A 24,646-nucleotide genomic window follows, 5' to 3' on the forward strand; every position below is an offset into this window, starting at 1 on the left:
CACTACAACTTAACTAATAGAATTTGATCAACACTGAAAGGGCTATACAAATACATTAATCATTACTCAGTAATCCATCAATCGTAAACAATTAGATCTTGCAGCTGAGTTTTATTTCTAATTCCTGGTGAATGTCCTACGACAAACATAGTCATTTCAATCACTTACGGGTATGTTACATTTAACCATGTATTACTAAACTATTCAACGGTTTTAGGATACCAAAGTCTGGATCCTGTTTCATGTGAATACGAATCACATTTGAATAGTTTGCCGACACAGGCGATATCCAAAGCTCTTGTAACATCTAATCGTAGTTGTTTTAAGTAGAAGTATTTATTCTTATTGTGAAAAAAATATACTCTGTTGACAGGTATTCCGTCATCTAATATTTTTTTCAGCTGAGAAGAAGGTGTCAGTCATTCACACTATACCAATGTGTGTAACCACTTTATTCATAAAATCTCAACCCCTAACAACAATCCAATAATGCAATGCTACACCAAAGTCAAATCAACTCACAGTGTTGAATAGCATTTAAAGTTTGATAGGAAGAAATTTTAATATAAAAAGATTTTTTTGTGATTATTTTACAAGATACTGAAATATCAGAAGGGGTTTTGTGGAGATTTCAGTATTTTCATAGTTGGAAGTATGAGTCAATTGAAGCTAGACCACCAGGGAAAATCTGAAAGCACTGGATGGTCGTTTCGTCCTATTGTGGTACTACTCAACTGACGCTTTCAACTCTGAAAATACTGAAATATGTTTAATAGAGTGGATAGAATGTGGCTAACAATGAAATTCAAGACCTGATTTCTTTTCTGTTTGGAACTCGTCAATTAGATATATCTAGATATTAACATTGACGTTTATACCGGAACTAAAACCCAAAAACCACTTCAAACATGCAAGATATTATCCCTTTAGCTACTAAATTAAGATAGCCACTCATTTGTTCAACGAGAAGAATATTTTTTAGAGTGATTAGACTAAGTTTGAAATGGAGGGTACCAAGTCCGTGGTCTAGCGTAAACATCAAAACTGGGATACAAGTAAATCCAGTTGACAACTCCTAAAGTGGATGATGTTCACGTTTTAGACTCCACAAATCATTAGTTCTATGAATAACATAACAAAATACCCATATCGAGGTAATCTGTATAAGATGTACATTTGACAACTAAGACAAATCAAAAAATCAACATCAGGAAAATTCAAACTCATAAGCAATTTCATAACGACGACAACAACAACAAGATAGTTCTTCCTTACTCAACAAGTATTTGACCATTTTTTAATGTTCTTTGTACATTTTCACGTCCAAGTGGAATATTTTGTCCAGTTAATTGTTGTATCCAACCCATAACTTGACGTTCTGCATCTGGATCATATCTACTATTCAACTAGAATATCACATTGAGAAAAATAAAAAATAATAAGAAAAATTTGTAACTTGAATGAATCCCATTGATAGTGTTACATTCTCTGTGCTGAATAGTTTAATCATGAAACCTTCATTAAACATCGTCAGTGTTAACTCTAACAATAGGTCAATTCATTCTAATGACCTTATTCACGACTAAACAAAGATGGATAGTGGCTAGCAGTGGAATACAGGATTCATGTTTCATCTTATTTGGGATTCATCATCCGGATGTACCTGCATCTCAGGTGAATAAAGGCTATATCGAGGCAATACGTACACTATGCAGATATACTAATAAGAGACTGATCAATGGCAGTCCAACATTTTCAGGCATTTTACACCGTTCATTTAGTATCTCATTGTTGCATATAACATTGTGCAATTTTTACTAAGCTATTTACATATATACTCTATGAATACACCTTTGTACCGCGACCCAACTTGCGTAATAAAAATGCGAAAGCTTGACATTTACAACTTAAAATGAAATCCCAAATGAAAATTATACACTTATACACAGCATCTAACCAACAAATGAAAAGTACCAGATACTGCATATGTATTGACCCTTGAAAAGCAGATACTCTACAAATTCACTGACGAGTATCCTACATCGAAATAGCTTGAATTTTTGTGTGATGAGACAAACACCACTGGCAGCATTATATATGTCAATGTCCGTTGGCCGGATATCATCAGCAACAGCCTACTATGGCAGAGAATAAACTAACTACCAGCTGAACAAAAAAAGGAAAAGATGTTAGGAGTGTATAGGATATACATTACGAAAATCATCAAAGTGCATCACAAGGCAAGTGATAACTTGGAATTCTGAAGGGAAATGGAGAAGAGAAAGTCCAAAGAACACACCGCATCGAGAATCGGAAGCAGACATGAGAAGAATGAATAGCATCTGTAAGCAATTGGAAAAGATTTGTCCAGGACAGAGTTGTATGGAGACTGCTGGTTGGTAGCTTATGCTCCTCTATGAGACTGATAGGTCCTGGGTTTGAATCTCGTGAGACAGAATCGGTGATACACACTACTGAGGAGTCCCACAATATAACGAAACGGACTTCCAGTTCTGCCAGGTTTTTCATGGTAATCTAGCTTTAATTGACTCATGATCTCAACTATTGAAATTACTATAATATCCACAAAACCTCTTGTGATATTAAATAAAATGAATTTAGTTCCAACCCCAATTTGAAATCACCTATGACATCATTTAACCATATACTGGTCAGATACTGAAGTGGTTAACAAAATCTTTGATTATGAAAGAATAATACATATTTTGATAGAGTTTTATTCTCTGAGCTAGATGGTTTAGTCGTGGAGCTTTCATCATCCTTGTGAACAACATCATCAGCATAAACTTCAGGTAGAAGTACGTATCTCTAGTAGTTATATCATTTCGAAACTATTCACATGTTTAAACTTAAGTAGGCCAAAAACAATGGTTTAGACTTTTAACTGAATACCTCTGAAATCAAATGGTTCCAAACATTAGGCCATTAAACAAAACATAACTCTAAATAACTATATACACAAAGACAATACACAATATATGATCATTCATTTAATTACGTTTCTCGATAAGCATAGACAACTCCGCCTGTAGCTCTTATAGAGTGACTGCCGGTCCCAAGCCCGGGTAAAGGAGGAGGGTTAGGCATGGGGTTAACGACACCATCCTGTAAAAAAAACTAACTCGCTGAGAAAACGCTCACTAGAACTGGTGGGCAGTCTATGCTCCTCCACGAGGAGTAACAGGTGTAAGTAAGTAAGTAAAAAGCATAGGCTAGTTTTCTTAATGGTATCCCTTTAAATTACTGATTACAAGGCAGAGAAGAGAATATATTTTATAACAAATAATGATAGACAAAAAATGGATAGTGGCTGGAATTAGAATCCAGGATGTGTGTTTCATTTCATTTGCGACTCGTCAGCTGGATGTACCTACCATATCCTAGAGTTGATATTCACTCCAAGACTTGAACCCAGTATCCATCGCATTATGAACATATTGAATATCAACTCTAAGATGCAGGTACATCAAGCTGATGATTCCCAAATAGGACGAAACATACATCCTGGTTCCCACTGCTAGCCACCATCCATTCATCCATCCATCTTTACTTATAATGCTTATGAATTTAAACATCATAGAAATAATTTACCTTTCTAGAAATTGCTACATCAATTCCAAAATCTTGTGTACGAGTAGACGAGTAGCCATTAGTAGTATTAGTAGTGTTGGTCAATTCTATTAATTCTATATACGAAAGTAACTTTGAAAAATGAAATTCTAACAAAATCAAAACTGAATTTACAATAAAAAATTCAATACACATTTTTAGTTCAGACTAATACATATACATACACAAACATGCACACACATACACCTCTACACATACAAGCACATATTTTTAATATAGGGAACAATATCCTATAATTGATTATTAATATAATACATTGGTGATCTAGACATGTTCTGAATGATGCTTTAACTACCGTACTATAATTTGATAATACTATACACCAGAAAAATGTGCACTGTAATAGAATTACACTAATAGTAACTGTAGTAATTTGAATTATATTGTCCTGCTGCCACCCCTTTCCCCCCGCATTTTTTAGATACTAAATTCTATTCTTAATGGATGCACTATCATTATGAATTAATATTTACACAACTAAGATGATTATGAATCTATACACCTCTGTATGAAGAACAGATTTATCACATACACACATTTATATACACACACACATACATACAAACATACATGATTAGTGGTTAGTGTTTCTTAGCAAAGTTGTTTTTTACAGGATGAGGTTGCCGACCCTATCCCCACCCCTCCTTCTTTTTTTTACCCGGGCTTGCAACCGGCAGTAGCACTAGAAGAATTACAGGCCGAGTTACATTCATAATTAGCTTAGATAATGATTACTATAAAGAAATCTTTTTCTTTTATTAGATATGTCCATTTATAGATGTATTATGGTGCAATATATATGTGTGTGTATGTATATATGTGTGCTAAATATTAACCAATCACATCAAAGTCTATGGACTGTTTTTTTTAAAATTAGCCAATAAAATTATCAGATTAAAATAAGACAATGAAACGAATTCTCAGACTATAATAATCAATAGTGGTCCTATTAAATCATTGATTTCTCGTTTCCTTTAATGTTTCAATATTTCATGAGATTTTTTTGTTTTACTTCTTCATCTAAAGGTTAAGCGCTCGCATGCGACACTGATAGATCCTGGTTTCGAATCCGGAGAGGTGGGATCGTGGATGCGCACTGTTGAGGAGACCCACAATAGGACGAAACGGCCATCCAGTGCTTTCAGGTTTTCCATGGTGATCTATCTTCAATTGACTCATGAATTCAACTACAAAAATTACTAAAAAATCTCCACAAAACCCCCTTCTGAATATTTAAACGCCAAGACAGTTCTACTGTACAGATTCGAGACTTAGAGAACTACCACAAACATCATCCAAATAAAATATAAGTCTTTCTAGACAATTGTCTACGCAAGATACTTAATATCCGTTGGCTGAACACTATCAATAACAGCCTACTGTGGAAAAGACGTTGGAATTGAATAGGATATACATTACGAAAATTATCAAACTGTATCATTAGGTAAGTGCTAACTTGGAATCCTGAAGGGAAACGAATAAAAAGAAGTTCAAAGAACACACTATATTAGGAATTGGAAGCATACATGCAAAGGATGAATAGCAACTAGAAAAGGATATATCCAGAACAGAGGTGGATAGAGAATACTGATCAGCAGCCTATACTCCACCATATGGGGTAACAAGCTTGTATCTCCCCATTGTTGTTTAGAACTGCAATTTATCAGTCTCTTATTAGTATATATGCATACTGTGAGGATTGCCTCAATATTGTGTTTGCTTATAAAGCTTGAGACTTAAGGTACAGGATACACAAGATGCTAACAAGAGACTAATCAATTGAAGTCCTAAACATCAATGAGAAGATACAAGTAAACAATACCAAGTGAATTTAAACTTCACCCCATTACACAAGAAAGTGGTTATCAGGACTCAGTAGCTGAATGGATAACACTATGGCGCTTGGAGCGAACGATACTAGGTCCGAGTCTCAGGGTGATGCAGATACATCCATCTAACGAGTCCCAAATAGGACGCTAATCCTAGATCCCACTGTTAGTTACCATGGATCTTTGCTTACATAATAGTTTACTGAATCAAATGTTCATTGCACAATGTAACACAAATAACTTAATAATTCAGTCAATCAGTATAATGTAATCATATGAAATTAGTTTTTTCATATTTTCTGCGTGTTTCGTTCTCTGTCATTTTTGCTAGCTTACATGAAAAATGTGAAGTTTCCTACAACGAAAATATCACTCTTTCATTCTACGGAAGCATCATGTGTAGTGCGCTCAGTCATGATAGACGAAACATTACAATACGGCAAAAGTCATAACTCCAATCAATTCTATAATAGAAAGTATACCGAAATATCCACAATTAAATGAATAACTAAACGAAAACAATCATAATTGCTGACCAAGATACACTTAGATGACTTGATAATGTGTGTTTATCTCCAGACATTCGCCTGTCTGTGACATGCAATCTGTCGATGAGTGCTAGTTGTCCTTGACCTTGGCTACATTCGATAAACTATCCAACGATCACTGATCTGTCTGCTGGATGATTTGGCTAGGGCCAGGTGACAACTAACTGGCCCAAAATGTATATTTAATCCCGTTCTTAATTGTCAGTCGGATGTTTTGTATGTGCATACCATATGATCTTGTAAGGTGGTATAACTATCTACTAGTATCATGAACTAGTGTGCTCAGTTTTGTATTCTAGTCAAATGTCATTGCATAAGACATATATTATCTAGCGTATTTCGTACTACAAGGTGAACGATTTATTATTTTTCCCACCAAAACTGATGCTTAAACCACAAGAATAACCACTTAATTTAAAACAAATATGCTGGAAAAAAGTACTATATTTGACCGGTAGTTCTTCCACTATAGGGTTGTGGAGATCTTCGAATTTCATAGGAATCATTAACCGATCTAAGTGAGAAAACCATTGAGAACCTCCAAGCATTGAATGGCTATCTCGCCCTAATATGCCACTCTTGAGCAGTGAACACCCGCAATCCCGTACGCGGGAACTGAACTTAAGATCTCTGGTTTCGCCCTCAAACGCTTAACCTCTAGGCCACTTAGCTATCTATCGTAATCCATTTGCAGCAATCAAACATATGTAATCTGTATCAATAATCCGACAGAAATTCGCACATTGATAATTGATGATTTATTATCCTTATCTTTGCATGATTGACGTGATTGAATGGATAACCAATTAAAATTGTATTGAATAACACCAGAAAGCGATAAGAACGGTGATTGAATATAGTTCTCTTCAATAATTAATGCCTTACTGAATCATGGTAACTTCAAAATGATAATATACAACATTCGACTACAAAACATTATTATTTACTAAGCAGAGATGGATAGTGGCTAGCAGAGGAATCCAGGACGCGCGTTTCGTCCTATTTGGGACTCGTCAGCTGGATGTACCTGCATCTCAGACTAGTTGATGTTCACTCTGGGACTCGAACTCAGTACCCTCGCTTCAAACATCACCGCGTTATCCACTCGGCCACTGAGTCCTGATAGCCACTTGCTTGTGCGATGGGGTGAAGTTTAAATTCATTTAGTATTGTTTGTTTGAATCTTCCCATCGATGTGTTAGGACTGCAACTGGTCAGTCTCTAATTGGCATATGTGCATACTGTGCGTATTGCGTATTGAGACTGACCAGTTGCAGTCCTAACATATCGATGGGAAGATTCAAACAAACAATACTAAATGAATTATTATTTACTAATTATTATCTATATAACTCCACCTGTAGCTCTTCTAGGGTTACTGCCGGTCCTAAGCCCGAGTAAAGGAAGAGGGTTGGGTATGGGGTTAGCGACCCCATCCCATAGAAAAACTAACACGCTAAAAAAACGCTAACCAGAAAAATTATCATCTATAATTAAATTTTTAGATGACTTAAAACTACTTAGAGAAAATAATGAATAGTAGTATATACTGAGTTGTGAGGCAATGAAATGAGTTGTCCAATAGGATTATTCAGACTATGTTAAAGTATAAATTAAAGTCTGATACAGAAAAACTCGGAACATCCATAAAGAACAGTGTAAAATGTTTGTACTAACAAGTTGTACAGTAGAAACTTACATTAGATTAATCTTGAAGAGATTTATACGCATCTTATTTGATCAGTCCAATTCTTTCTAAACTAAAGATTTATTTCAATAGTTGAGATCATGAGTCAATTGAAGCTAGATCACCATGGAAAACCTGGAAGCACTGGATGGCTATTTCGTCCTATTGTGGGACTCCTCAGTAGTGCGCATTCATGATCCTGCCTGACGAGATTCAAACTCAGGACCTATCAGTCTTACTCGCGAGCCCTTGGCCTATAGACCACTGAGTCGGAGTCCCACAATGGGACGAGACGACCATCCCGTGCTTCCAGGTTTTCCACAGTGGTCTAGCTTCAATTGAATCATGGTCTCAACTATTAAAGATTATTTGTTATAGAAAATATGGAGTATGAATAGCAGTAGAATTCAGGACGCACGTTTCGTCCTATATTGGACTCGTCAGCCGAATACATCTATATTCCAGAAATGATGTATGAACATATTTCCACACTAAATCTAAGTACAGCAACATTAAATTAGCACACAAGTAATTTTGTCTCGTACAATCTCCAAAAATATTATTGGTAGTTTTTGTTAGCAATCTGAAATATTAAGCCAAAAATAGTCAATAAATTTTGATAGCTTCTAGTTGAGCTAACAAATACTCAAGAATTGATCTTCATTGTTGAGATCATGAATCGTTCAATTTCGTGGATCTGTTGAAGTAAGACATTAACACCATTGGATGCCGACCAGCTCAGTGGTCTAGAGGTTAAACGTTCTCGAGTAAAACTGATAGGTCCTAGGTTCGAATCTCGTCAGGTGGGATCGTTGATGTGCACTTCTGAGGAATCCCACAATAGAACGAATCGGTCATCCCGTGCTTCTAGGTTCTCCATGGTGATCTAGCTTCAATTAACTCATGATCTCAACTATTGAAACTAGTATCGATGTAATGATACCAAATGATAAATAAATGTTTATTTATTAAAATTCTTTACAAAACAATACACTTTCCCATTTAGTTATATTCTTGGAATTAGTCAATTCCAAATGAAGTTTTCTTCAATTTAGTTTATTTCAACAACAAAAAAATTTTTTTTCATGTTTGTATGATGGTGAATGACCATTAAAACTACACACACACACACACACATTCTTCCATAATTTTATATATTTCTAAAATCTAGAACTGACCCAAAACTATGCATTGCATAGTGTTCATACTACAATTTGAAGTGTACACGTTTACACACACACACACTCACAGGTACACACGCATACACACACACAATTCGAAAATATGTAACACTAAAATAAATAAAAAAGGGGTTACCTATTTATAATTTTTAACTTAGTAACTATTTCACATTTTCTATTATCCATAAACTGTGTTAATAAAAAAAGGGAAACTTAAAATCAAACGATTTGTTTCATTCTCTCGCTAAAGAACAAAAAAAAGGGTTATGTACTTTTTTTGATTGAAAGTAGAGTGGGGGGAGGAGAGGAGAGTGAGGAAAACTATTAAATGATAATAATAGATAAACTAAATTGAATTAGGTTACTTATTTTTTTTTTGGAAAAATGATATTTCTATGATAAACAATTTGTTTGTTTATGATTTTGATATATTTTTTTGTCATACTGGGTTGCTTATATCCATGTAAGTAGTATATAACGGTAGTCGTGTATTGAATGTATTTCAATAGAAGATCGACAGGGAAAGAACGGGAATGAAACGCAATTGGTATGAAAATATATGAACAATAATAGTAATCGGAAACGATGGACTGATATTTGCAGAAGGAACGGTCAAGATTGAGACAATCGATTGATAGTTTGTAAATTAACTGTATACTGTATGGTTGCAATTTTGTGCCCGAATACATTGGATTGTTACAATTGATTGATCACTGGGTGTTAATCAATGTCATGCGTGTCAAGTCCTTGCTGACGAGTGCCAAGTAGCACGAAACCCGGGTCCAGGGTTTCCTGTTGACCACCTCCAACCATCATCTTATCTCAGTGTCGAGCCACCTAGACTAGTGGCCACATTGCAACTTGATCGGTAGCATTCGATCAGCACTAAGAAGGACTTGACACGCATGACATTAATCACCACCCAGTGATCAATCAATTGTGATTACATCTCAGTCGTACAGTAGGTCGGTCGCGGCCCGAATAGATCAGTGGTAACGTCTCTGACTGTGAAGCTGAGTGACATCGGATCGAATCCGTCAGGGGGCACCAGTTCCCTCAAGATTACAGGTACACCTTGCTGACGAGTGCCAAGTAGCACGAAACCTGGGTCCAGGGTTTCCTGTTGACCACCTCCAACCACCATATTACATTCGATTGTCTCCACTCGTGTTCTTATTCACTAGAATATAAATGCTGATTGTAAAATTCCTGTAACCCTATTAAGATACATTGAAACAATTGTCTTGATGAGGAAAGTTTTATTTTATTATCTCTGTTATAGCACTACTTCACGACGCGCTATGCTGACTAGTGTAGGGGATGGTTGGAAGAGAGTTGTGGGCGGCCAATCCAAAACGTTGCATCAGTGCATGAAGTCACTAACTTCTAGTCTAAGCCATGTTGGCAGATGCAGACTACTTGGTTGGGGTCTGCGTGACTATCGTAACCAATGGTTGGAGACTCTAGGTGACATGGTTCAAAATCGATCGCAATGGCGTAGGTGTATACGCTCTTTGTCTTCCCTTAAACCTTGAGATTAAAATTGCTTCATATCTGTCTTCCTTCCTACACTATATCCTTATATACAACCTATCTTTTATATATTACCACCACTAAATTGACTACTTCTATGAATCCGGTGTTGATCTTGTTGTGCTAACGAGGTATGGCAACTTGGACCGATGCATAAATGTGCCTGGTCCTACGTTGTAGCTGACTGACTGACAACATCACTTTCGAAACTTATACAGTTAATGTGATAATAACATTAGTAGTTAAAACGATTTCATTATTTTCTTTAGAAATCTACGGAAGGTGACTGGTAGAAAACAGATTAATCAGTTTAATCTAACTGTTAGTTTTAATAAACGTTAAAGATCCATCTTTTGTTTAATGACAAGTTTCATGATGTTATTTCTGGAGTTCTAAGATGAAGCCATGACCAATGGAATCCAACCATAACGAATGTATGTGGCAGTTATATACCACAAATAATGGAATATGATAATGTAGTGTGGTGTGGGCTACTGATGTCAACAGATATAAGTAGTATATATCACCAGTCAAAAGTGCAGTGCCTAGTGGCAGAAAGTTGAGGAAATCGAAGAGAAGATAACGAGATCAGGGGGCGATTGATATGGAAACGAAGGGACAATGAAGTCTGAGACGATTGAATGACATTTTGTAAATGAAGTATTTACTGTATGATTCTCAGATTTTACTAAGATATTCTGTAATTTTGTACTAAAATACATTGAACTGTCCTCACTTGTGTTCTCCTTCACTACAGTAGTACCTTGGACTAACTGAAGTTATAAATGTACACTACAGAATTTCGACTTAGTGGTCTAGAGGTTAAGATTTCATAAGTGAGACCAAAGTTCCTGGGATCGATTACCAAGTGAGAAGTCATAAACTGAGGGGTCACATACTTTGACAAGATGGAAATCCAGCGCTTACAGATATCTGATGGCTGTCTAACTGAAATCGGTATATGATTTAAAACATAAATTTATTCAACAGTTAGTGAGATCTTCATTTTCTTGTTTTTAATGATATACTAAAAATTGTTTTCAATAAAATTAACGATTGTGGAGATTTGTAGCTCAGGTGGGTGATTTTGATGGAGTTTTGTTCTCTGATCTGGATGGTTTGATCGTGGAGCTTTCATCGTCCTTCTGAACGACACCCGAAGTTTGTGCTGATGATGTCATTCAGAAAGACAATGAAAGCTCCACGATCAAACCATCCAGCTCAGAGAACAAAACCCCATCAAAGTTAACTATTGTTCATATGAATGAGTATCATGGAGATTACTTATGCATTTGTTGATAATATTCCCAAATAATTGATCACAGTTGGAGTAGCGATCGAGAATATAGAAAATAAGACAACTGTTTAGTCCTAGTGTAGTGTACTGTTTAGTAATGTACACCCACGACTCCACCAAGGATATGATTCATAATCTCCATGCCTGGTTATAAGCATCCAATCAACTAGTTGTACACCACACATCCAACTTCTCTAAGTTCACTGTTTAGCACAACAACTACCCAATATGAATTAGTGATGAATGTTTTATTTCAGACATGCATGAACTCCCGCGGTTAGGGCTTTTATTTGGAACTTCTTATCAGAATGAAAGAGCTGTCCAGTACTCCTTGATTTTCTGTGGTACCTAAATTATTATCAGTCTGGGACCAATATCGCCTACAAATAAATGTCCATATCATTCATTTTAATAATGTTATCTAAGACAAACAACAACTCCGTCTGTAGCCTTTCTAGGGTTACTGACGCTCCCAAGCCCGGACAAAAAAGGAGGGTTAGGCATGGGGTTAGCAAATCCATCCAGTATAAAATAACCTTGCTAAAAAAAGCATTAGCCAAAAAAATCACTTCAACCATTTAAACTCTGTCCTGAGAGTTAAAAGAAGATCAAAGAACATATTGCACAAGAAGTTTGAAGCAGATATCAAAAGAATTCATAACACTTGGTAATAATCAGAAAGAAGAGTTCAGGATAGAGTAGGTTGAAGACTCCTTGTCGGCTGCCTATACTTCACGAAGGGTAACAGGCATGAGGAAGTAAGAAAAAAACAACTCATTTATCCTTAATAATGTATATCATTGGGCTAAATATGAAATCGTGAGAAAGTTTTAGTCTCTTACCCTGTCCCTGATACCAATCAAATATCACTTAACAACTATAGATCATTATGTGTTTGCAATGACCTACTTTTATGAAGAGAACACGAATGGTATACCGGAAACAATTATTATTATAACCAACTGTACTAGTGATTGCTTTACTGTACCTGTTCGTTTAAGTGTATCAAAAACGACACTTTTCTGTTGCTTTCTGACCTTGCACGAACATGTGTACGCTCAATAGTCCCGCTTGTAAACTTTACCACCATCTCGGTATTACTTCGATACCACGAGATCGCTAACAAATATATCTTACTACAACCATCAATTGCCTTCTGATATTTGGCCTACAAAGGGATCTAATCTAGTAACTAACACGTAGTTTTCTTGTAGTAGTTTTTATTTATTTATTTATTTAAACACAAATATTGGTACAAAGAGGCACCAGATATATATGCGCCACACAAATCTCATTTGATTTGTGTGAGGGCTGTGATACTACCCAGGTGCCCAAACTGAAGCAGGTGGTTTACTTAGGGGGCCACACCCGGAGCCTTTGACCTAAAGGTCTGATCCACAATGAAGTGGAGCATCGTGAGGAGATGCAGTCCCATGGTAGCTGGTGACCAATAATTGGTTCATACACCTATTGTTCCTTCAGGATCCTGGAGCCCATGTGCACCATTGGTTTGTAATCAGGGTTTTCCAACTCCCCTAGGTGAACGCACCGTGTCCATCAAACCCGTTTAAAGAGCCGGGCATTCGCTTTTCGTCCTCTCAATTTCGTAAACAACACCCGTTGTTCGACAAGCCATTGAGTAGGACTTCCCTGGTAGAGGCTATATACGCGTGGCCATGTGAGATCATTTTGAGAGGGAGAGTAGACTCTCCCGCCTCTTGGCCGTACCAGGGCATTTGGGGGCTTCTTGTAGTGGTGATCATAGTCAACCTCGACTCCACGCCTACTACATATTATTCTTCCTAAAAGCTTTTACCGTATACAACAATTCATAAATTATGCATCCCATTCATTATGTTTATCACATTGAATATGATCATACAATATATATATGATATAGAATACAATGTATTTGTACTACTTAATTAATGTTAGTAAACTATATATTTCATATTTATTTGTATCATATTTTATGTGTATTAAGTAAATAAAATGTTTCTTTTATTTACCTATTTGTTATTATTCCAAGTATATTGTGGGGATGGTGGGAAGGGAACGGGAGAATCATGAAATGTAGTTTGTTTTACGCAAATCAGAGAATGAATCATCTGAAAGATCCGAAAATAGGGGAAATAAAAAGAATTCCCAAGATTAAAGAAAGTTAAAATTACATTATTTTAGGAATGAGCTTAAAACAACTACCGACTATTCACTTGGTGTTGTTGTCATATGTGCATCCTGCACAAGGAGGTAGCTATCAGGACTCAGTAGCTAAGTGGATAACACGATGGCGTTCGAAGCGGACGGTAGTGTGTTCGAGTCCAAGAGTGAATATCAACAAGTTTGAGATGCAGGTACATCCAGCTGACGAGTCCGAAATAGGATGAAACGCGCGTCAAACTGGATTCCACTGCTAGCCACTAACCATCTTTGCTCATAAAACTACCGACTATATTCTGAAATCATTAAAAGGACCCCAAACAGATTTTAACAGTTCATATGTTGTTAATAATTAGGATTAGGTATTATAAATAAGGAACAAAGGTTTAAGGTTGAGGTTTTAATCAAAAATTGATATTAGCTTTAATGTAGAAATACTCTGTAGCTATATGTATGAATGGATTTTGTTTTAAATTACAAAAGGTGCTATTTGATTAATTCGTTCATAAAGTATAGTGCCACAAGGTTGAGGTTTGTTCCAGGATAGTGTTTATGATCAGGACCTAAAGATAGTGTCAACTAGCATGTAATATACAGTCTAAAAAGACATTATTAAACATTTGATACATTTAATACTATCATTTTTACTCCATAGTAGCAAATAATGAATTTTCCACTAGTCAGTCACAACGTAGAACTTCGTACGTACGTACATCAGTTCAAGTTGCCATACCATATTAGCGCAGAGACACAGTTGTCGATTCAAATCCCATAGTGGTAGAAGTAGTAAGATGTTATTTAAGGAGTATAATCCAGTGAAATAAATTTGAACTTCGTGCATGAATCCAAACGCTGCATTCTCGATTCTGATTAGCTCATCCCTAAAGTATACATTTACCGAAAATCATTGTAAATGAGGTGATAATTTCAATGGTGATAAAATAATAAGATAGAATCAAACATCAGGTTAAGTATTCTCAGACTAAATATGCATTCAGGAGGTAACCTTCGGAACAGCACTTAAGATCTCTAATTGATTGACCATGATTATCATCCAAGCCTTTAATTAAGTAGTCAGTACTGATAAATATGGCTTAAGGGTACAACTAAACAAATTTACGAACTAATAAATTATCTTGGTTTAACTAGCGTTAACTTTCCTACAATCTACCTCTATATCAGTCGGTATTGTGCATTAAGGTAGTAAGCAGTTAGGAATATGTATGGTTAGTGTTTTTTAGCGAGTTGGTTTTCTACGGGATAGGGTCGCTAACCTCATGCCCAACCCTCCTCCATTATCCGGGCTTGGGACCGGCAGTAGCCCCCCCCAGAGGGGCTACAGGCAGAGCTAGGGATATGTATGACCTATCGTAAATTTGATATTAATTCAGATTTACTATAACGCATTATTCAGTAGTTTGATATTTTGTTTCACTTTGTAAACATCAGAGAAATTTTTCTTTCAGATAAAATATAGAAGAAGGAGTAATCATAACTGATGAGATGGAACTCAGGTTAGCGTTTTTTCTTAGTAAGGTTGTTGTCTACGGGATGAAAATGATGACCCCATGCGCGACCCTCCTCCTTTACCCGGGTTTTCAGATTGGCAGTAGCCTTAGAAGAGCTACGGGTAGAGTTAAATGGGACTACACGAAAGAGTATCCTCTTAAATTATAGTATACCATAGATTCATTCAATTAGTTATTTATAAAAAGCAAGGATGTCGGCACAAATTTAGTGTATTTGTATTTGAAATGACTAAACTTGGTAAATTCTCTTACAGTTGCTTACAACCTAGAAAAAATATACTTTGTTATTGCTGTCAATCATAGTCAATATACAGTCTGGTACAAATATTGAATGACTCAAATTGTCATACTGTATTATAACAGTAAGATAAGACTATCAAGACAAATATCAGGACAGTAGAAGTAACCATAGTACTATCAGAGATAGTAGCACAGATTAGACTTAGATAGTAGGAATCCAAAAGAAATACATTTTTATGCCGTAAATTAATTCCAAGATAATTGTGAAACCCTGTATCTAATGGAAGACAAAGAGTGAATGCAACCATATTATTATAACTGATTATCAGACACATCATCCGACATGTCGAACCCAATGACAGTAAACAATTGGATATGTAGAATATAATTTAGTTGTAAGAATTTCAATGTCCCCGCTGTTGATGTTCAAGATTATGACTATTCAGTCACTTTTAGCAAATGTGAATTTCGAACGGATTATTTTCAAGTTACAAACACCTTTATGTAGATTTGGACAACGGTTAACAGTGGAATCCAGGATTCCCAACAATAAATAATTTTATCGTTGAAATCATGAATCAGTTGAAGCTAGACCATCATGGAAAACCTGGAAGCATTGAATGACCGTTTCACCCTATTGTGGGACTCCTCAGTAGTGCGCATACACGACCCCGCCTTACGAGATTCGAACCCAAGACCTATCAGTCTCACACGCGAGCACTTAAAATCTAGACCACTGAGCTGGTCGGCATCCAACGGTGTTAATGTCTAACTACAACCAATCCACAAAATTGAGTGACCGTCCACCATTGTCTTCCGTGAGTCACTATCTCACAGCAGACCTAGTCGAACTCCACTGGTCACTGCTTCTCACTAGAACTCCAGGAAATACATCTTGGACCCAGTCACTAGTGAGCATATATTATCAGAAGGGGGGTTGTGGAGATTTTAGTAATTTTATAGTTGAAATACAGAACTCATTTAAAAAGGAATAAATGAAGTCTAAAGAAATATGAAATAATGTAGGAAACGGAGAATGACTATATATGCATCAATCAGACCAACTTTGGAGCTATATACCGTCTAGGATCATCAACTATAGATTACAGTTATCCTGTATACCCCAAATATGAGTTTGAAATAGCTCGGCCTAGTAATTGATGGAGGTATCTTAGTAGAAACATAAAAGGTTGTGTAAAATTTACATGAAAAATCTCTATTATCTTCTCGATTCTCCTATTAGACCTAATTGGTTAAAAATGGACTAATCAGTATATTCAAATATGAACTTGTACTGCGTATCGAATTCTCAAGATTCTATCCTGACAACATACTACTTAAAACATGAATTACTATTTATTTATTTAAACACATAAATATTGGTACAAGGAAGCGCCAGATAAATATGCGCCACACAAATCTCATTTGATTTGTGTGAGGGCTGTGATACTGCCCAGATGCCCAAACTGAAGTAGGTGGTTTTCTTAGGGGGCCACACCCCGAGCCTTTGACCTGAAGGCCTAGTCCACAAGGCAGTGGAGCATCTTAGGGAGATGCAGTCCCATGGTAGCTGGTGACCAATAATTGGTTCATACACCTATTGTTCCTTCAGGATCCTGGAGCCCATGTGCACCATTGGTTTGTAATCAGGGTTTTCCAACTCCCCTAGGTGAACGCACCGTGTCCATCAAACCCGTTTAAAGAGCCGGGCATTCGCTTTTCGTCCTCTCAATTTCGTAAACAACACCCCCGCCACTGTGAGAAGGCAGTGAGTATGACTTCCCTGGCAGATGCTATATATTCGCGTGGCCATGTGAGAGCATTCCGAGAGGGAGAGCGGACTCTCCCCACTCTCGGCCATACCAGGACATTTGGGGGCTAAAGGTAAAGGTAGGAGCCGATGTAGTTATGTTCGAGTTTCTACATTCCTAATGTCTGACTGATGCTCAAAATCAAAGCACGATAGGTCTCGAACCTGTGACCAACTGGTCGAAAGCTGAACTAAGCAGTGCCATTCTAATATTATTATCATATAAGAGTATATAATTCAAAATGCAACACATGAATAGTAAATACAAATGAATATACATATATATGACTCGTCATAGTTATATATGACCATAAAGCATAAGAATTATTATGAAAGTATAATAGTAGAAAGATTTTCAAATATACAATGTTCTACTTTTTGACCAAGTGTACTTTGTGTGATTACATTGATATTATTCCATAAAGGAGCAAATTCATACGGTAAACTAATACTAACAAATATAGGACAATGAAAACGTTTAGAAATTTTACATGATAAATTTTCTTCATATTCACTAAATGGATTTCGTGAAGCACCAGTTACTGAATAGATTGTAGTACTATGTTGATTAGATGTGGATATTTGTGAAGGTAAACATACAGATAAACCTATAAAGAATAACGATTGATATATCAGTGAAGAGAACTGATGATTACCAGATAGTTTACTCTCTTCATTACCTAACCAAATGAATAGACAACTATTTAATCGTAAAAATAATAATTTCAATTGAATATTATATTCTTTTAGTTCACATATTATTTGACGAGAATCGAATGGTAACAGCTCACTGACCTAGTAAGAAGAACACTTTAGCTCTTAGTAATTGAAAAACTTACCTTATTAGTCATGATATCAAGATAAAATAACACGTTCGCTTCAAATAGACTTCTTGAATATTATAAATGTGAACTTTTAGCCATATACAGAGATCACTGTATTCTGATAACTCTATAGTGAATTTAATTAAAAAGAAATTTGTTTATGATTATTATATGAACAAATTAAAAACTTGTGTATTTTTAAACGTACAATGGTATGTTAACATTGAAATCGATTCAACAGAATGCCGTTTAATACATTCAAACTCTTCGAAAAGTTTACTCTGATGAGTATGTTGACCTAGATTCAGTTAGTCAGTCACAACGTAGAACTTCGTACGTACGTACATCAGTTCAAGTTGCCATACCACATTAACACAGAGATGCAGTTGTCGATTCAAATCCCATAGTGATAGAAGTGGTAAGAGTATAAGCAGTAATCGGAAAGACTAGGGTTTGAAGATGTTATTGAAGGAGTATAATCCAGTGAAATAAATTTGGAAAGAGAAAAAAGATAGGGACATAAATTCAGAAGATTAGAATTTGGGAGAACACAAAGAGTGGATGCACCTTCGCCATTGCAAACGATTTTGAGCCTTGTCATTCAAGGTCTCTAACCATCGGTTGTTATCATTTCGCGGATCGCAGCCAGGTAGTCTACACCTATCAACATGGCTTAGTCCATTTGTCAATGACTTCATGGACGTTGACCCAAATTAGATTACTAGATTCCTTTTCATAACCCAATTAACACAATGTTAACTCTTGTTTACTCTTTTGTGATAATCTGGTTGCCTGGTATTAAATATGTTAGCTATGAAATGCTAAAATTCATGATTTAGTTAATGAAGCAAGAATTATGTCAGACTGTCGTAATAAAAAAACAGTCGTCACAATAGAGCCGACATTCGACTGAATTTTAAGCTATCCATCCAATGTGACTTAGAAGTTAGTAGTTGGTCACACACTTCAGTAGGCCCCAAATCATTAGACACATATCATCAACGTTGATGATTTAGAAGTAGTATACTCACTTAGAGGGCCTGGAACTTTGATAGTTCCGTTATCTTGGCATTCAGGCTCTACAGGATCCATGTTTTACATTACTGAAATCATTGCTCTGTTAATTCCAAGACATATAGAAACATAGAAAGCTAGTTATCATCCTAATAATTTCTTTAACTTTGAGCGTTGTATTTATTGCTGACTGAATGAAGTAAGCCTTTCAAGCTAAGTAGTTCTTTTTTTTCAAATCTTAATGTCAAAACATAGTTCCCAAATAAATACTAGTGCTGAGGGCTTGAATATTCATGTCCTCTGCAACAAACCTTAGTAGACAGATACTTCAGTTTCTTGGAAAAAAAAACAAGAGTAATAACGCGGAAAAACATTGATCACGTTGTCCGATGAGGATTGTAACATAATTAAAACGTTTGGGCACATACAATCATAAAGAGAGTGTATTCGGAAAATAAAGAGAATAATGTAATATACCCCAGACTTCCAACTTTGTAAATAATTTGATCTTTTCTTTGTTCACTTTTATGGTAATTTAAGTATAGCTTACCCTTTCCAAAAAAGACTTCAACTCACAGTGGAGACTAAGTTTAAACTTTCCAGAATATGTATACGACTCTTCCTTGAATACTGCTTATTTATCTTCTCAAACGAGATAAAAGTAGATGTCTAAAGAAGCTTCACAGGTAGACCGGTAAGATGTTACTTCATCTTCGACCTCTCCTTAGAACCTTTGTAGCGCTGCTGGTTAAGGAACAATCCAATAATTTTCTACAAAATAACATCTCATCCTACAGACTCAGTAGCAATGGATATAAACTACTAACTTTTAAACACCGGAAACCAATGCGTCGTAAGATTTTTTAAGTGTGATACAGTTTGTTGTGCAACAGGCTACCAATATCTATCTGTACCTGTGATACTATGGCCGAGTTCTAAAGACCAATAAACCTGTTATTAGATTCCGATGAACTTCATCGACCCAACCCTGAGGCACTTTTTTATATACCGCCGAATATCTAGACCGATTGTGAATATAATGGACTCAGATTGTCATTCATATACCCATAACCAGATGATAAAACATGTGGTTACCCTCCTCTCATTATTCACTACTAATCGTCCCCTAATGCTCCTACCCCTCAAGTTGAGACTCAATGTTTCACTAATGTTTAAGGCCACATAATTTTTCCATGAGAGAAGGCCAACAAGGGAGAAAGTGTGAACAATTTATTCAGTGAATCTGATGGCATGGCTCAGCCTTGCAGGCGTGGTCATTCTTTCGTAACTTACCTCTTTTATTCATTTTAAACATATTCTATCTTCAGCCTGGATATGTTTTTAGAAACATTAGACATCATAATGCTGATTGTTACAATACGAGTCAGAATAGACAATGTCGTGACTTTCACATAAGATCTTATAGATTGGGTTTTCACATCATGACAAACCTATACTTTTGGAATTAGGTCCATCATTATAGCAGTACTAATAACAAACTAGACAATAATTCTACAAAGTCCCATGTCCCTTCTCAGTTTCTATTTCAAGTAGACAAATAGCTCATAAGATTTATGGATGCTGCTCAACTACGCTAGAGCATAATCAGTTCATACTATCCTAAATTATTGTGATTTCCTTCTAGTTTATGTTCTATCAACATAAAAAAATTTAATGTTCCAAACCTACTAGTATTCAATTGTTTCCTTTCCTTATTTATCGCCTTATAAATTTGACAACCCTAACCACTCTTTTTTCATATTCTTTGACCAGAAATCCATTCTTACCAACTCTTAACTACACATCACCTAATCGGTATCTTAAAATTAATACCACTAGTTGACTTCACAGTATTGATACCTAATCTGTAATAAACAAGTCTCTGTTGTCTGATTTATATGAAACATGGTACTAGTAGAAACACTGTGATACAATAAAGGTGTGGAACACAAATATATAAATCAACTTTCAAACATGCCACAAATGTAGGAGAACCAAACACCAAAATTGAGGGAGAGTGATTTTATTGACCAGCAGATATAAGGTGTGGAGATAATCTCCATTCACCCAAGTCTGCAGGGCAAAACATTTTGTAAAATTACGGTTCATTTTGTTCTAGTGAGATGTACTTAACGAATGGTATTGGTGTCGATTTCCCGTGCCAGATACCTCTTTGACTCATCTTCTTAACCTTCAGTTGGTTCTACATCCTACTGAGAAATCTTACTGCAAGCAGAAATTTACAATTACGCTAAATAGGAGTCCACTCATGACTATGTAGAAGTTATAATAAGAAAAACGTGCCATAAAAATCGTCATGAACAGAGCTATTTGCGTATCTGAACAGTGTTTTCCCCACTACATTTTGGGGATATATACAGTCTCAAATTTTCAGCTTTTTGTCTTTTATCCATTTGTCACCATACTTGTAGCTTATTTTCGTTAATTTATTGAAATGCACTTGCATCAATGTGAAGTTAACTATTCCATCACAAATGGTCCAACTTTACTGGTCATGAAAATCGTCTCTTCCATTTATCGTCCTTCTCTTCCCCCTTTATTTTTCAGCACCCTAGTGATATACCACCGAGAGCATACATGTAAAATATGACTTCGTCCTACGCCTTTACTAACACCTCCCATATTCGTCTGGAAAAACTGTCAAGAAGCAAAAAGTGATATTTTGAATTTGACTGATTATGTAACTGACTGGTTATGTAATTGCCGCATTACTTTTTGTTGTGCACAGCTCCGGGATTTACTTACACTAATTATCAACCACGAGTAGCCCGTCGCAACGCAAAGGCCACAAAGGGCGCCTATTCTTATATTGAATATCAAAGTCTTACTAACATTCATATTCTACCACACGAAAATTTGTTTCCCTGTTCCCATAACCAATGGGCCTTATGACTTATCAACCTGACTGAACGATCTATTACAGTAAATCCTGTAGCATTTGTAACAATCCGATCTCTCCTGCAAAGTGGTGTACCTTGTGTGACATATTGTTATTTAAGGAAAAATCATTATGGTTAGCCCCTTTTAGGTGGAATCGTTGTACAGTATTGAAATCTCCAATATCTGGGACGTAAATCTATACTACTCAAACGTCTGGTTAGTGACACACTCAGATGAATAAAGTCGTAGTACAGTAAGTTCAGTAAAATATCTGGCGTCACTTTCAACAAATATTGGTGTCATATAGCATACAGATAAGAGCCAGCACCTGACTCACATAGGCACATGCTAAGATACACTCAAAAAGAAGTCACACTGATATCTAAGCCTATGTTGAGGAACTCGAGAGAGATGCTCGGTCAAGCTCCATATAATGAGACACAAGTTAGAACGAGGTCTGCCCTGATCATCTAGACAGACCTCATTTTCCTTCAAAATCAACAAACTAACTCTAATATCCAAGGCTCAAACATGCAAATCCAGGAGAAAAGGCAAGGTGTAAACGCTATCGTTGAAAGTATTTGTGCTTTAGCAATGAGTTTGAATTCCACAAAATAACGAATGTTAACCGAATGCCCACAAACAGGGTCATTGATAGAAGAAATCTTAATCCTACAGGAAACTGCCGAAACGAAGCTGAACTTTCCCGCCCAAGTGATATTTATATTGTATCTTGTCTGGAAGTAGGTCTGGCTGTTTCCCTGGCTTGTATTCCGAACTAAAAGTCACTAAAAGCTACTTCTGATAATAAACTGGCTCTTACGCAGCGTATTCACTCAACTTCGAAGCAGGTACCTAACCCCGAATTCATCAACGCCCAATCGTGAGTGAAACAAATACGCACGTTCATGGCAAATCGCAGGATGTTTGCTTATCCACAACTCAATTCAGACCTAAAGCAGATCTCAGGTCTCGTATCTTGTTCAATTTCAAGGTATGGGGTTGACTTTCTCGACAACAATAGATGATCACGATCTACTCCAATGGCGTCACTATGTAAGCTGATAGATTCTATGCCTGCTTAACTGTTAATTAGGCATCTGACTACCGAGGTCTCTTCCTCAGAAAGTCATCAAGGACATTACCTGAAACATTAGATAGTGTAGCTGTAAATAGTTCCCCAAAATCAATAGCTATTTAAACTTTCGACACTGGATGATGACCACATTGTTTTAAGTGGACTTGTTTAACTGAAGGCGTCCGGTCATGCATCCGCACCAGATCACGTTACGACTCAGCGTGGGAAACAGCTCCTACGTTTCACTAGCCAGATTAGAGTAACCGCTTCTCGATATATTGATAACGCATCAAATATATCTTTCCCACCTCTTCGCATCTGACTTCTGATTTCAACCCAGTGGGGAACAATTCGAATATAAAATGTGTTACTGGTTAATAGTTGTCAAACTAGAATACTGGTCGTATCTTCAATAGTATTTGGCAAACAAATTCTGGTGCCTAAGGAAAGACAGATAAACCATGGCCAGCCAGAGAGTTACTTATTAACTGTGCGGGCTAAGATAAGGGAGGCTTATAATATTCTTTAGAAGTAAACTGGGTCCATGGAATAACAAATATATATATGGGTGCTAAACGCAATTATGCTACGAACCAGCAACAATAAATCTCAAACAGACTAAACTTAACCACCGTACGCACCAGCCACACTATAAAACTCTCCAGTTCAGTAAATCTGATCTCATTCCCACTATCTAGGCTAACTAAAGTGATTCTGAATTTACTTGATATGAAAGACATGGAAGAGGCCCGAAAAAAATTCCAAACTACCTCATAGCTGTTAATCGAGCGGCTGAGTATTGAGGAGCTTGACTTAAACTTCTATTCAATTATTTAAATCCTAGCATAGAGACTCAGATTGTGTGACTGGACCTTTCTTGAGCATTTTGAAGCATACACCCAGAAGACCTTTCAGAGAATAGTGTAAATCCCCCAGATATACCTCATTTTGTCTGAAGCCACTGACATCCCAGTCCATTCCCAAGACCAGGTACCCAGCAAGTAACAGAATCTAGGTTGCATCCATCGGACACTGGTATGTTGGATAATAGTTCACGGAAGTTCGATTTGTAAACTGACAGCTTCAATAAGCGACCCAAATGCAGGAAAAATTTGACAAGCGAAAGTATTGATGCGAACTTATTTATGCAAAATACCTCTTAAAATCGTGTTTAGAACGCTGAATTGATTCCACTTCCTACCGAGCAATCCTATTACAAGCAGGCTAGACAATTGGCTAAAAATGAAGCCCACTCTATACCCTATAAAATCTAAAAACAAAAAAAGAGAGTTCAAATAGCTTCGAAAAAAGGAGACGGCAATTTGTATCGAAATATTGTTTTCAGCACTTTATTTTGTAATTAC

The 24,646-nt window shown here is 36.3% G+C and overlaps 1 protein-coding gene across 1 annotated transcript; it reads right to left on the reverse strand.

Annotated features, from left to right (window-relative positions):
* Positions 1 to 181: 181 nt before the first annotated feature.
* On the reverse strand, positions 182 to 18,316 carry Smp_126470 (hypothetical protein; the record flags this gene model as incomplete). Its single annotated transcript, XM_018798770.1, has 3 exons — positions 182 to 307; positions 17,841 to 18,260; positions 18,305 to 18,316. 3 exons carry the CDS (start codon positions 18,314 to 18,316, stop codon positions 182 to 184), a joined length of 558 nt encoding a protein of 185 aa, XP_018653679.1.
* Between the last annotated feature and the right edge of the window lie 6,330 nt (positions 18,317 to 24,646).

Source organism: Schistosoma mansoni, chromosome 7 (genome assembly GCF_000237925.1).
Source record: "Schistosoma mansoni strain Puerto Rico chromosome 7, complete genome".
Lineage (NCBI taxonomy): Eukaryota > Metazoa > Platyhelminthes > Trematoda > Strigeidida > Schistosomatidae > Schistosoma > Schistosoma mansoni.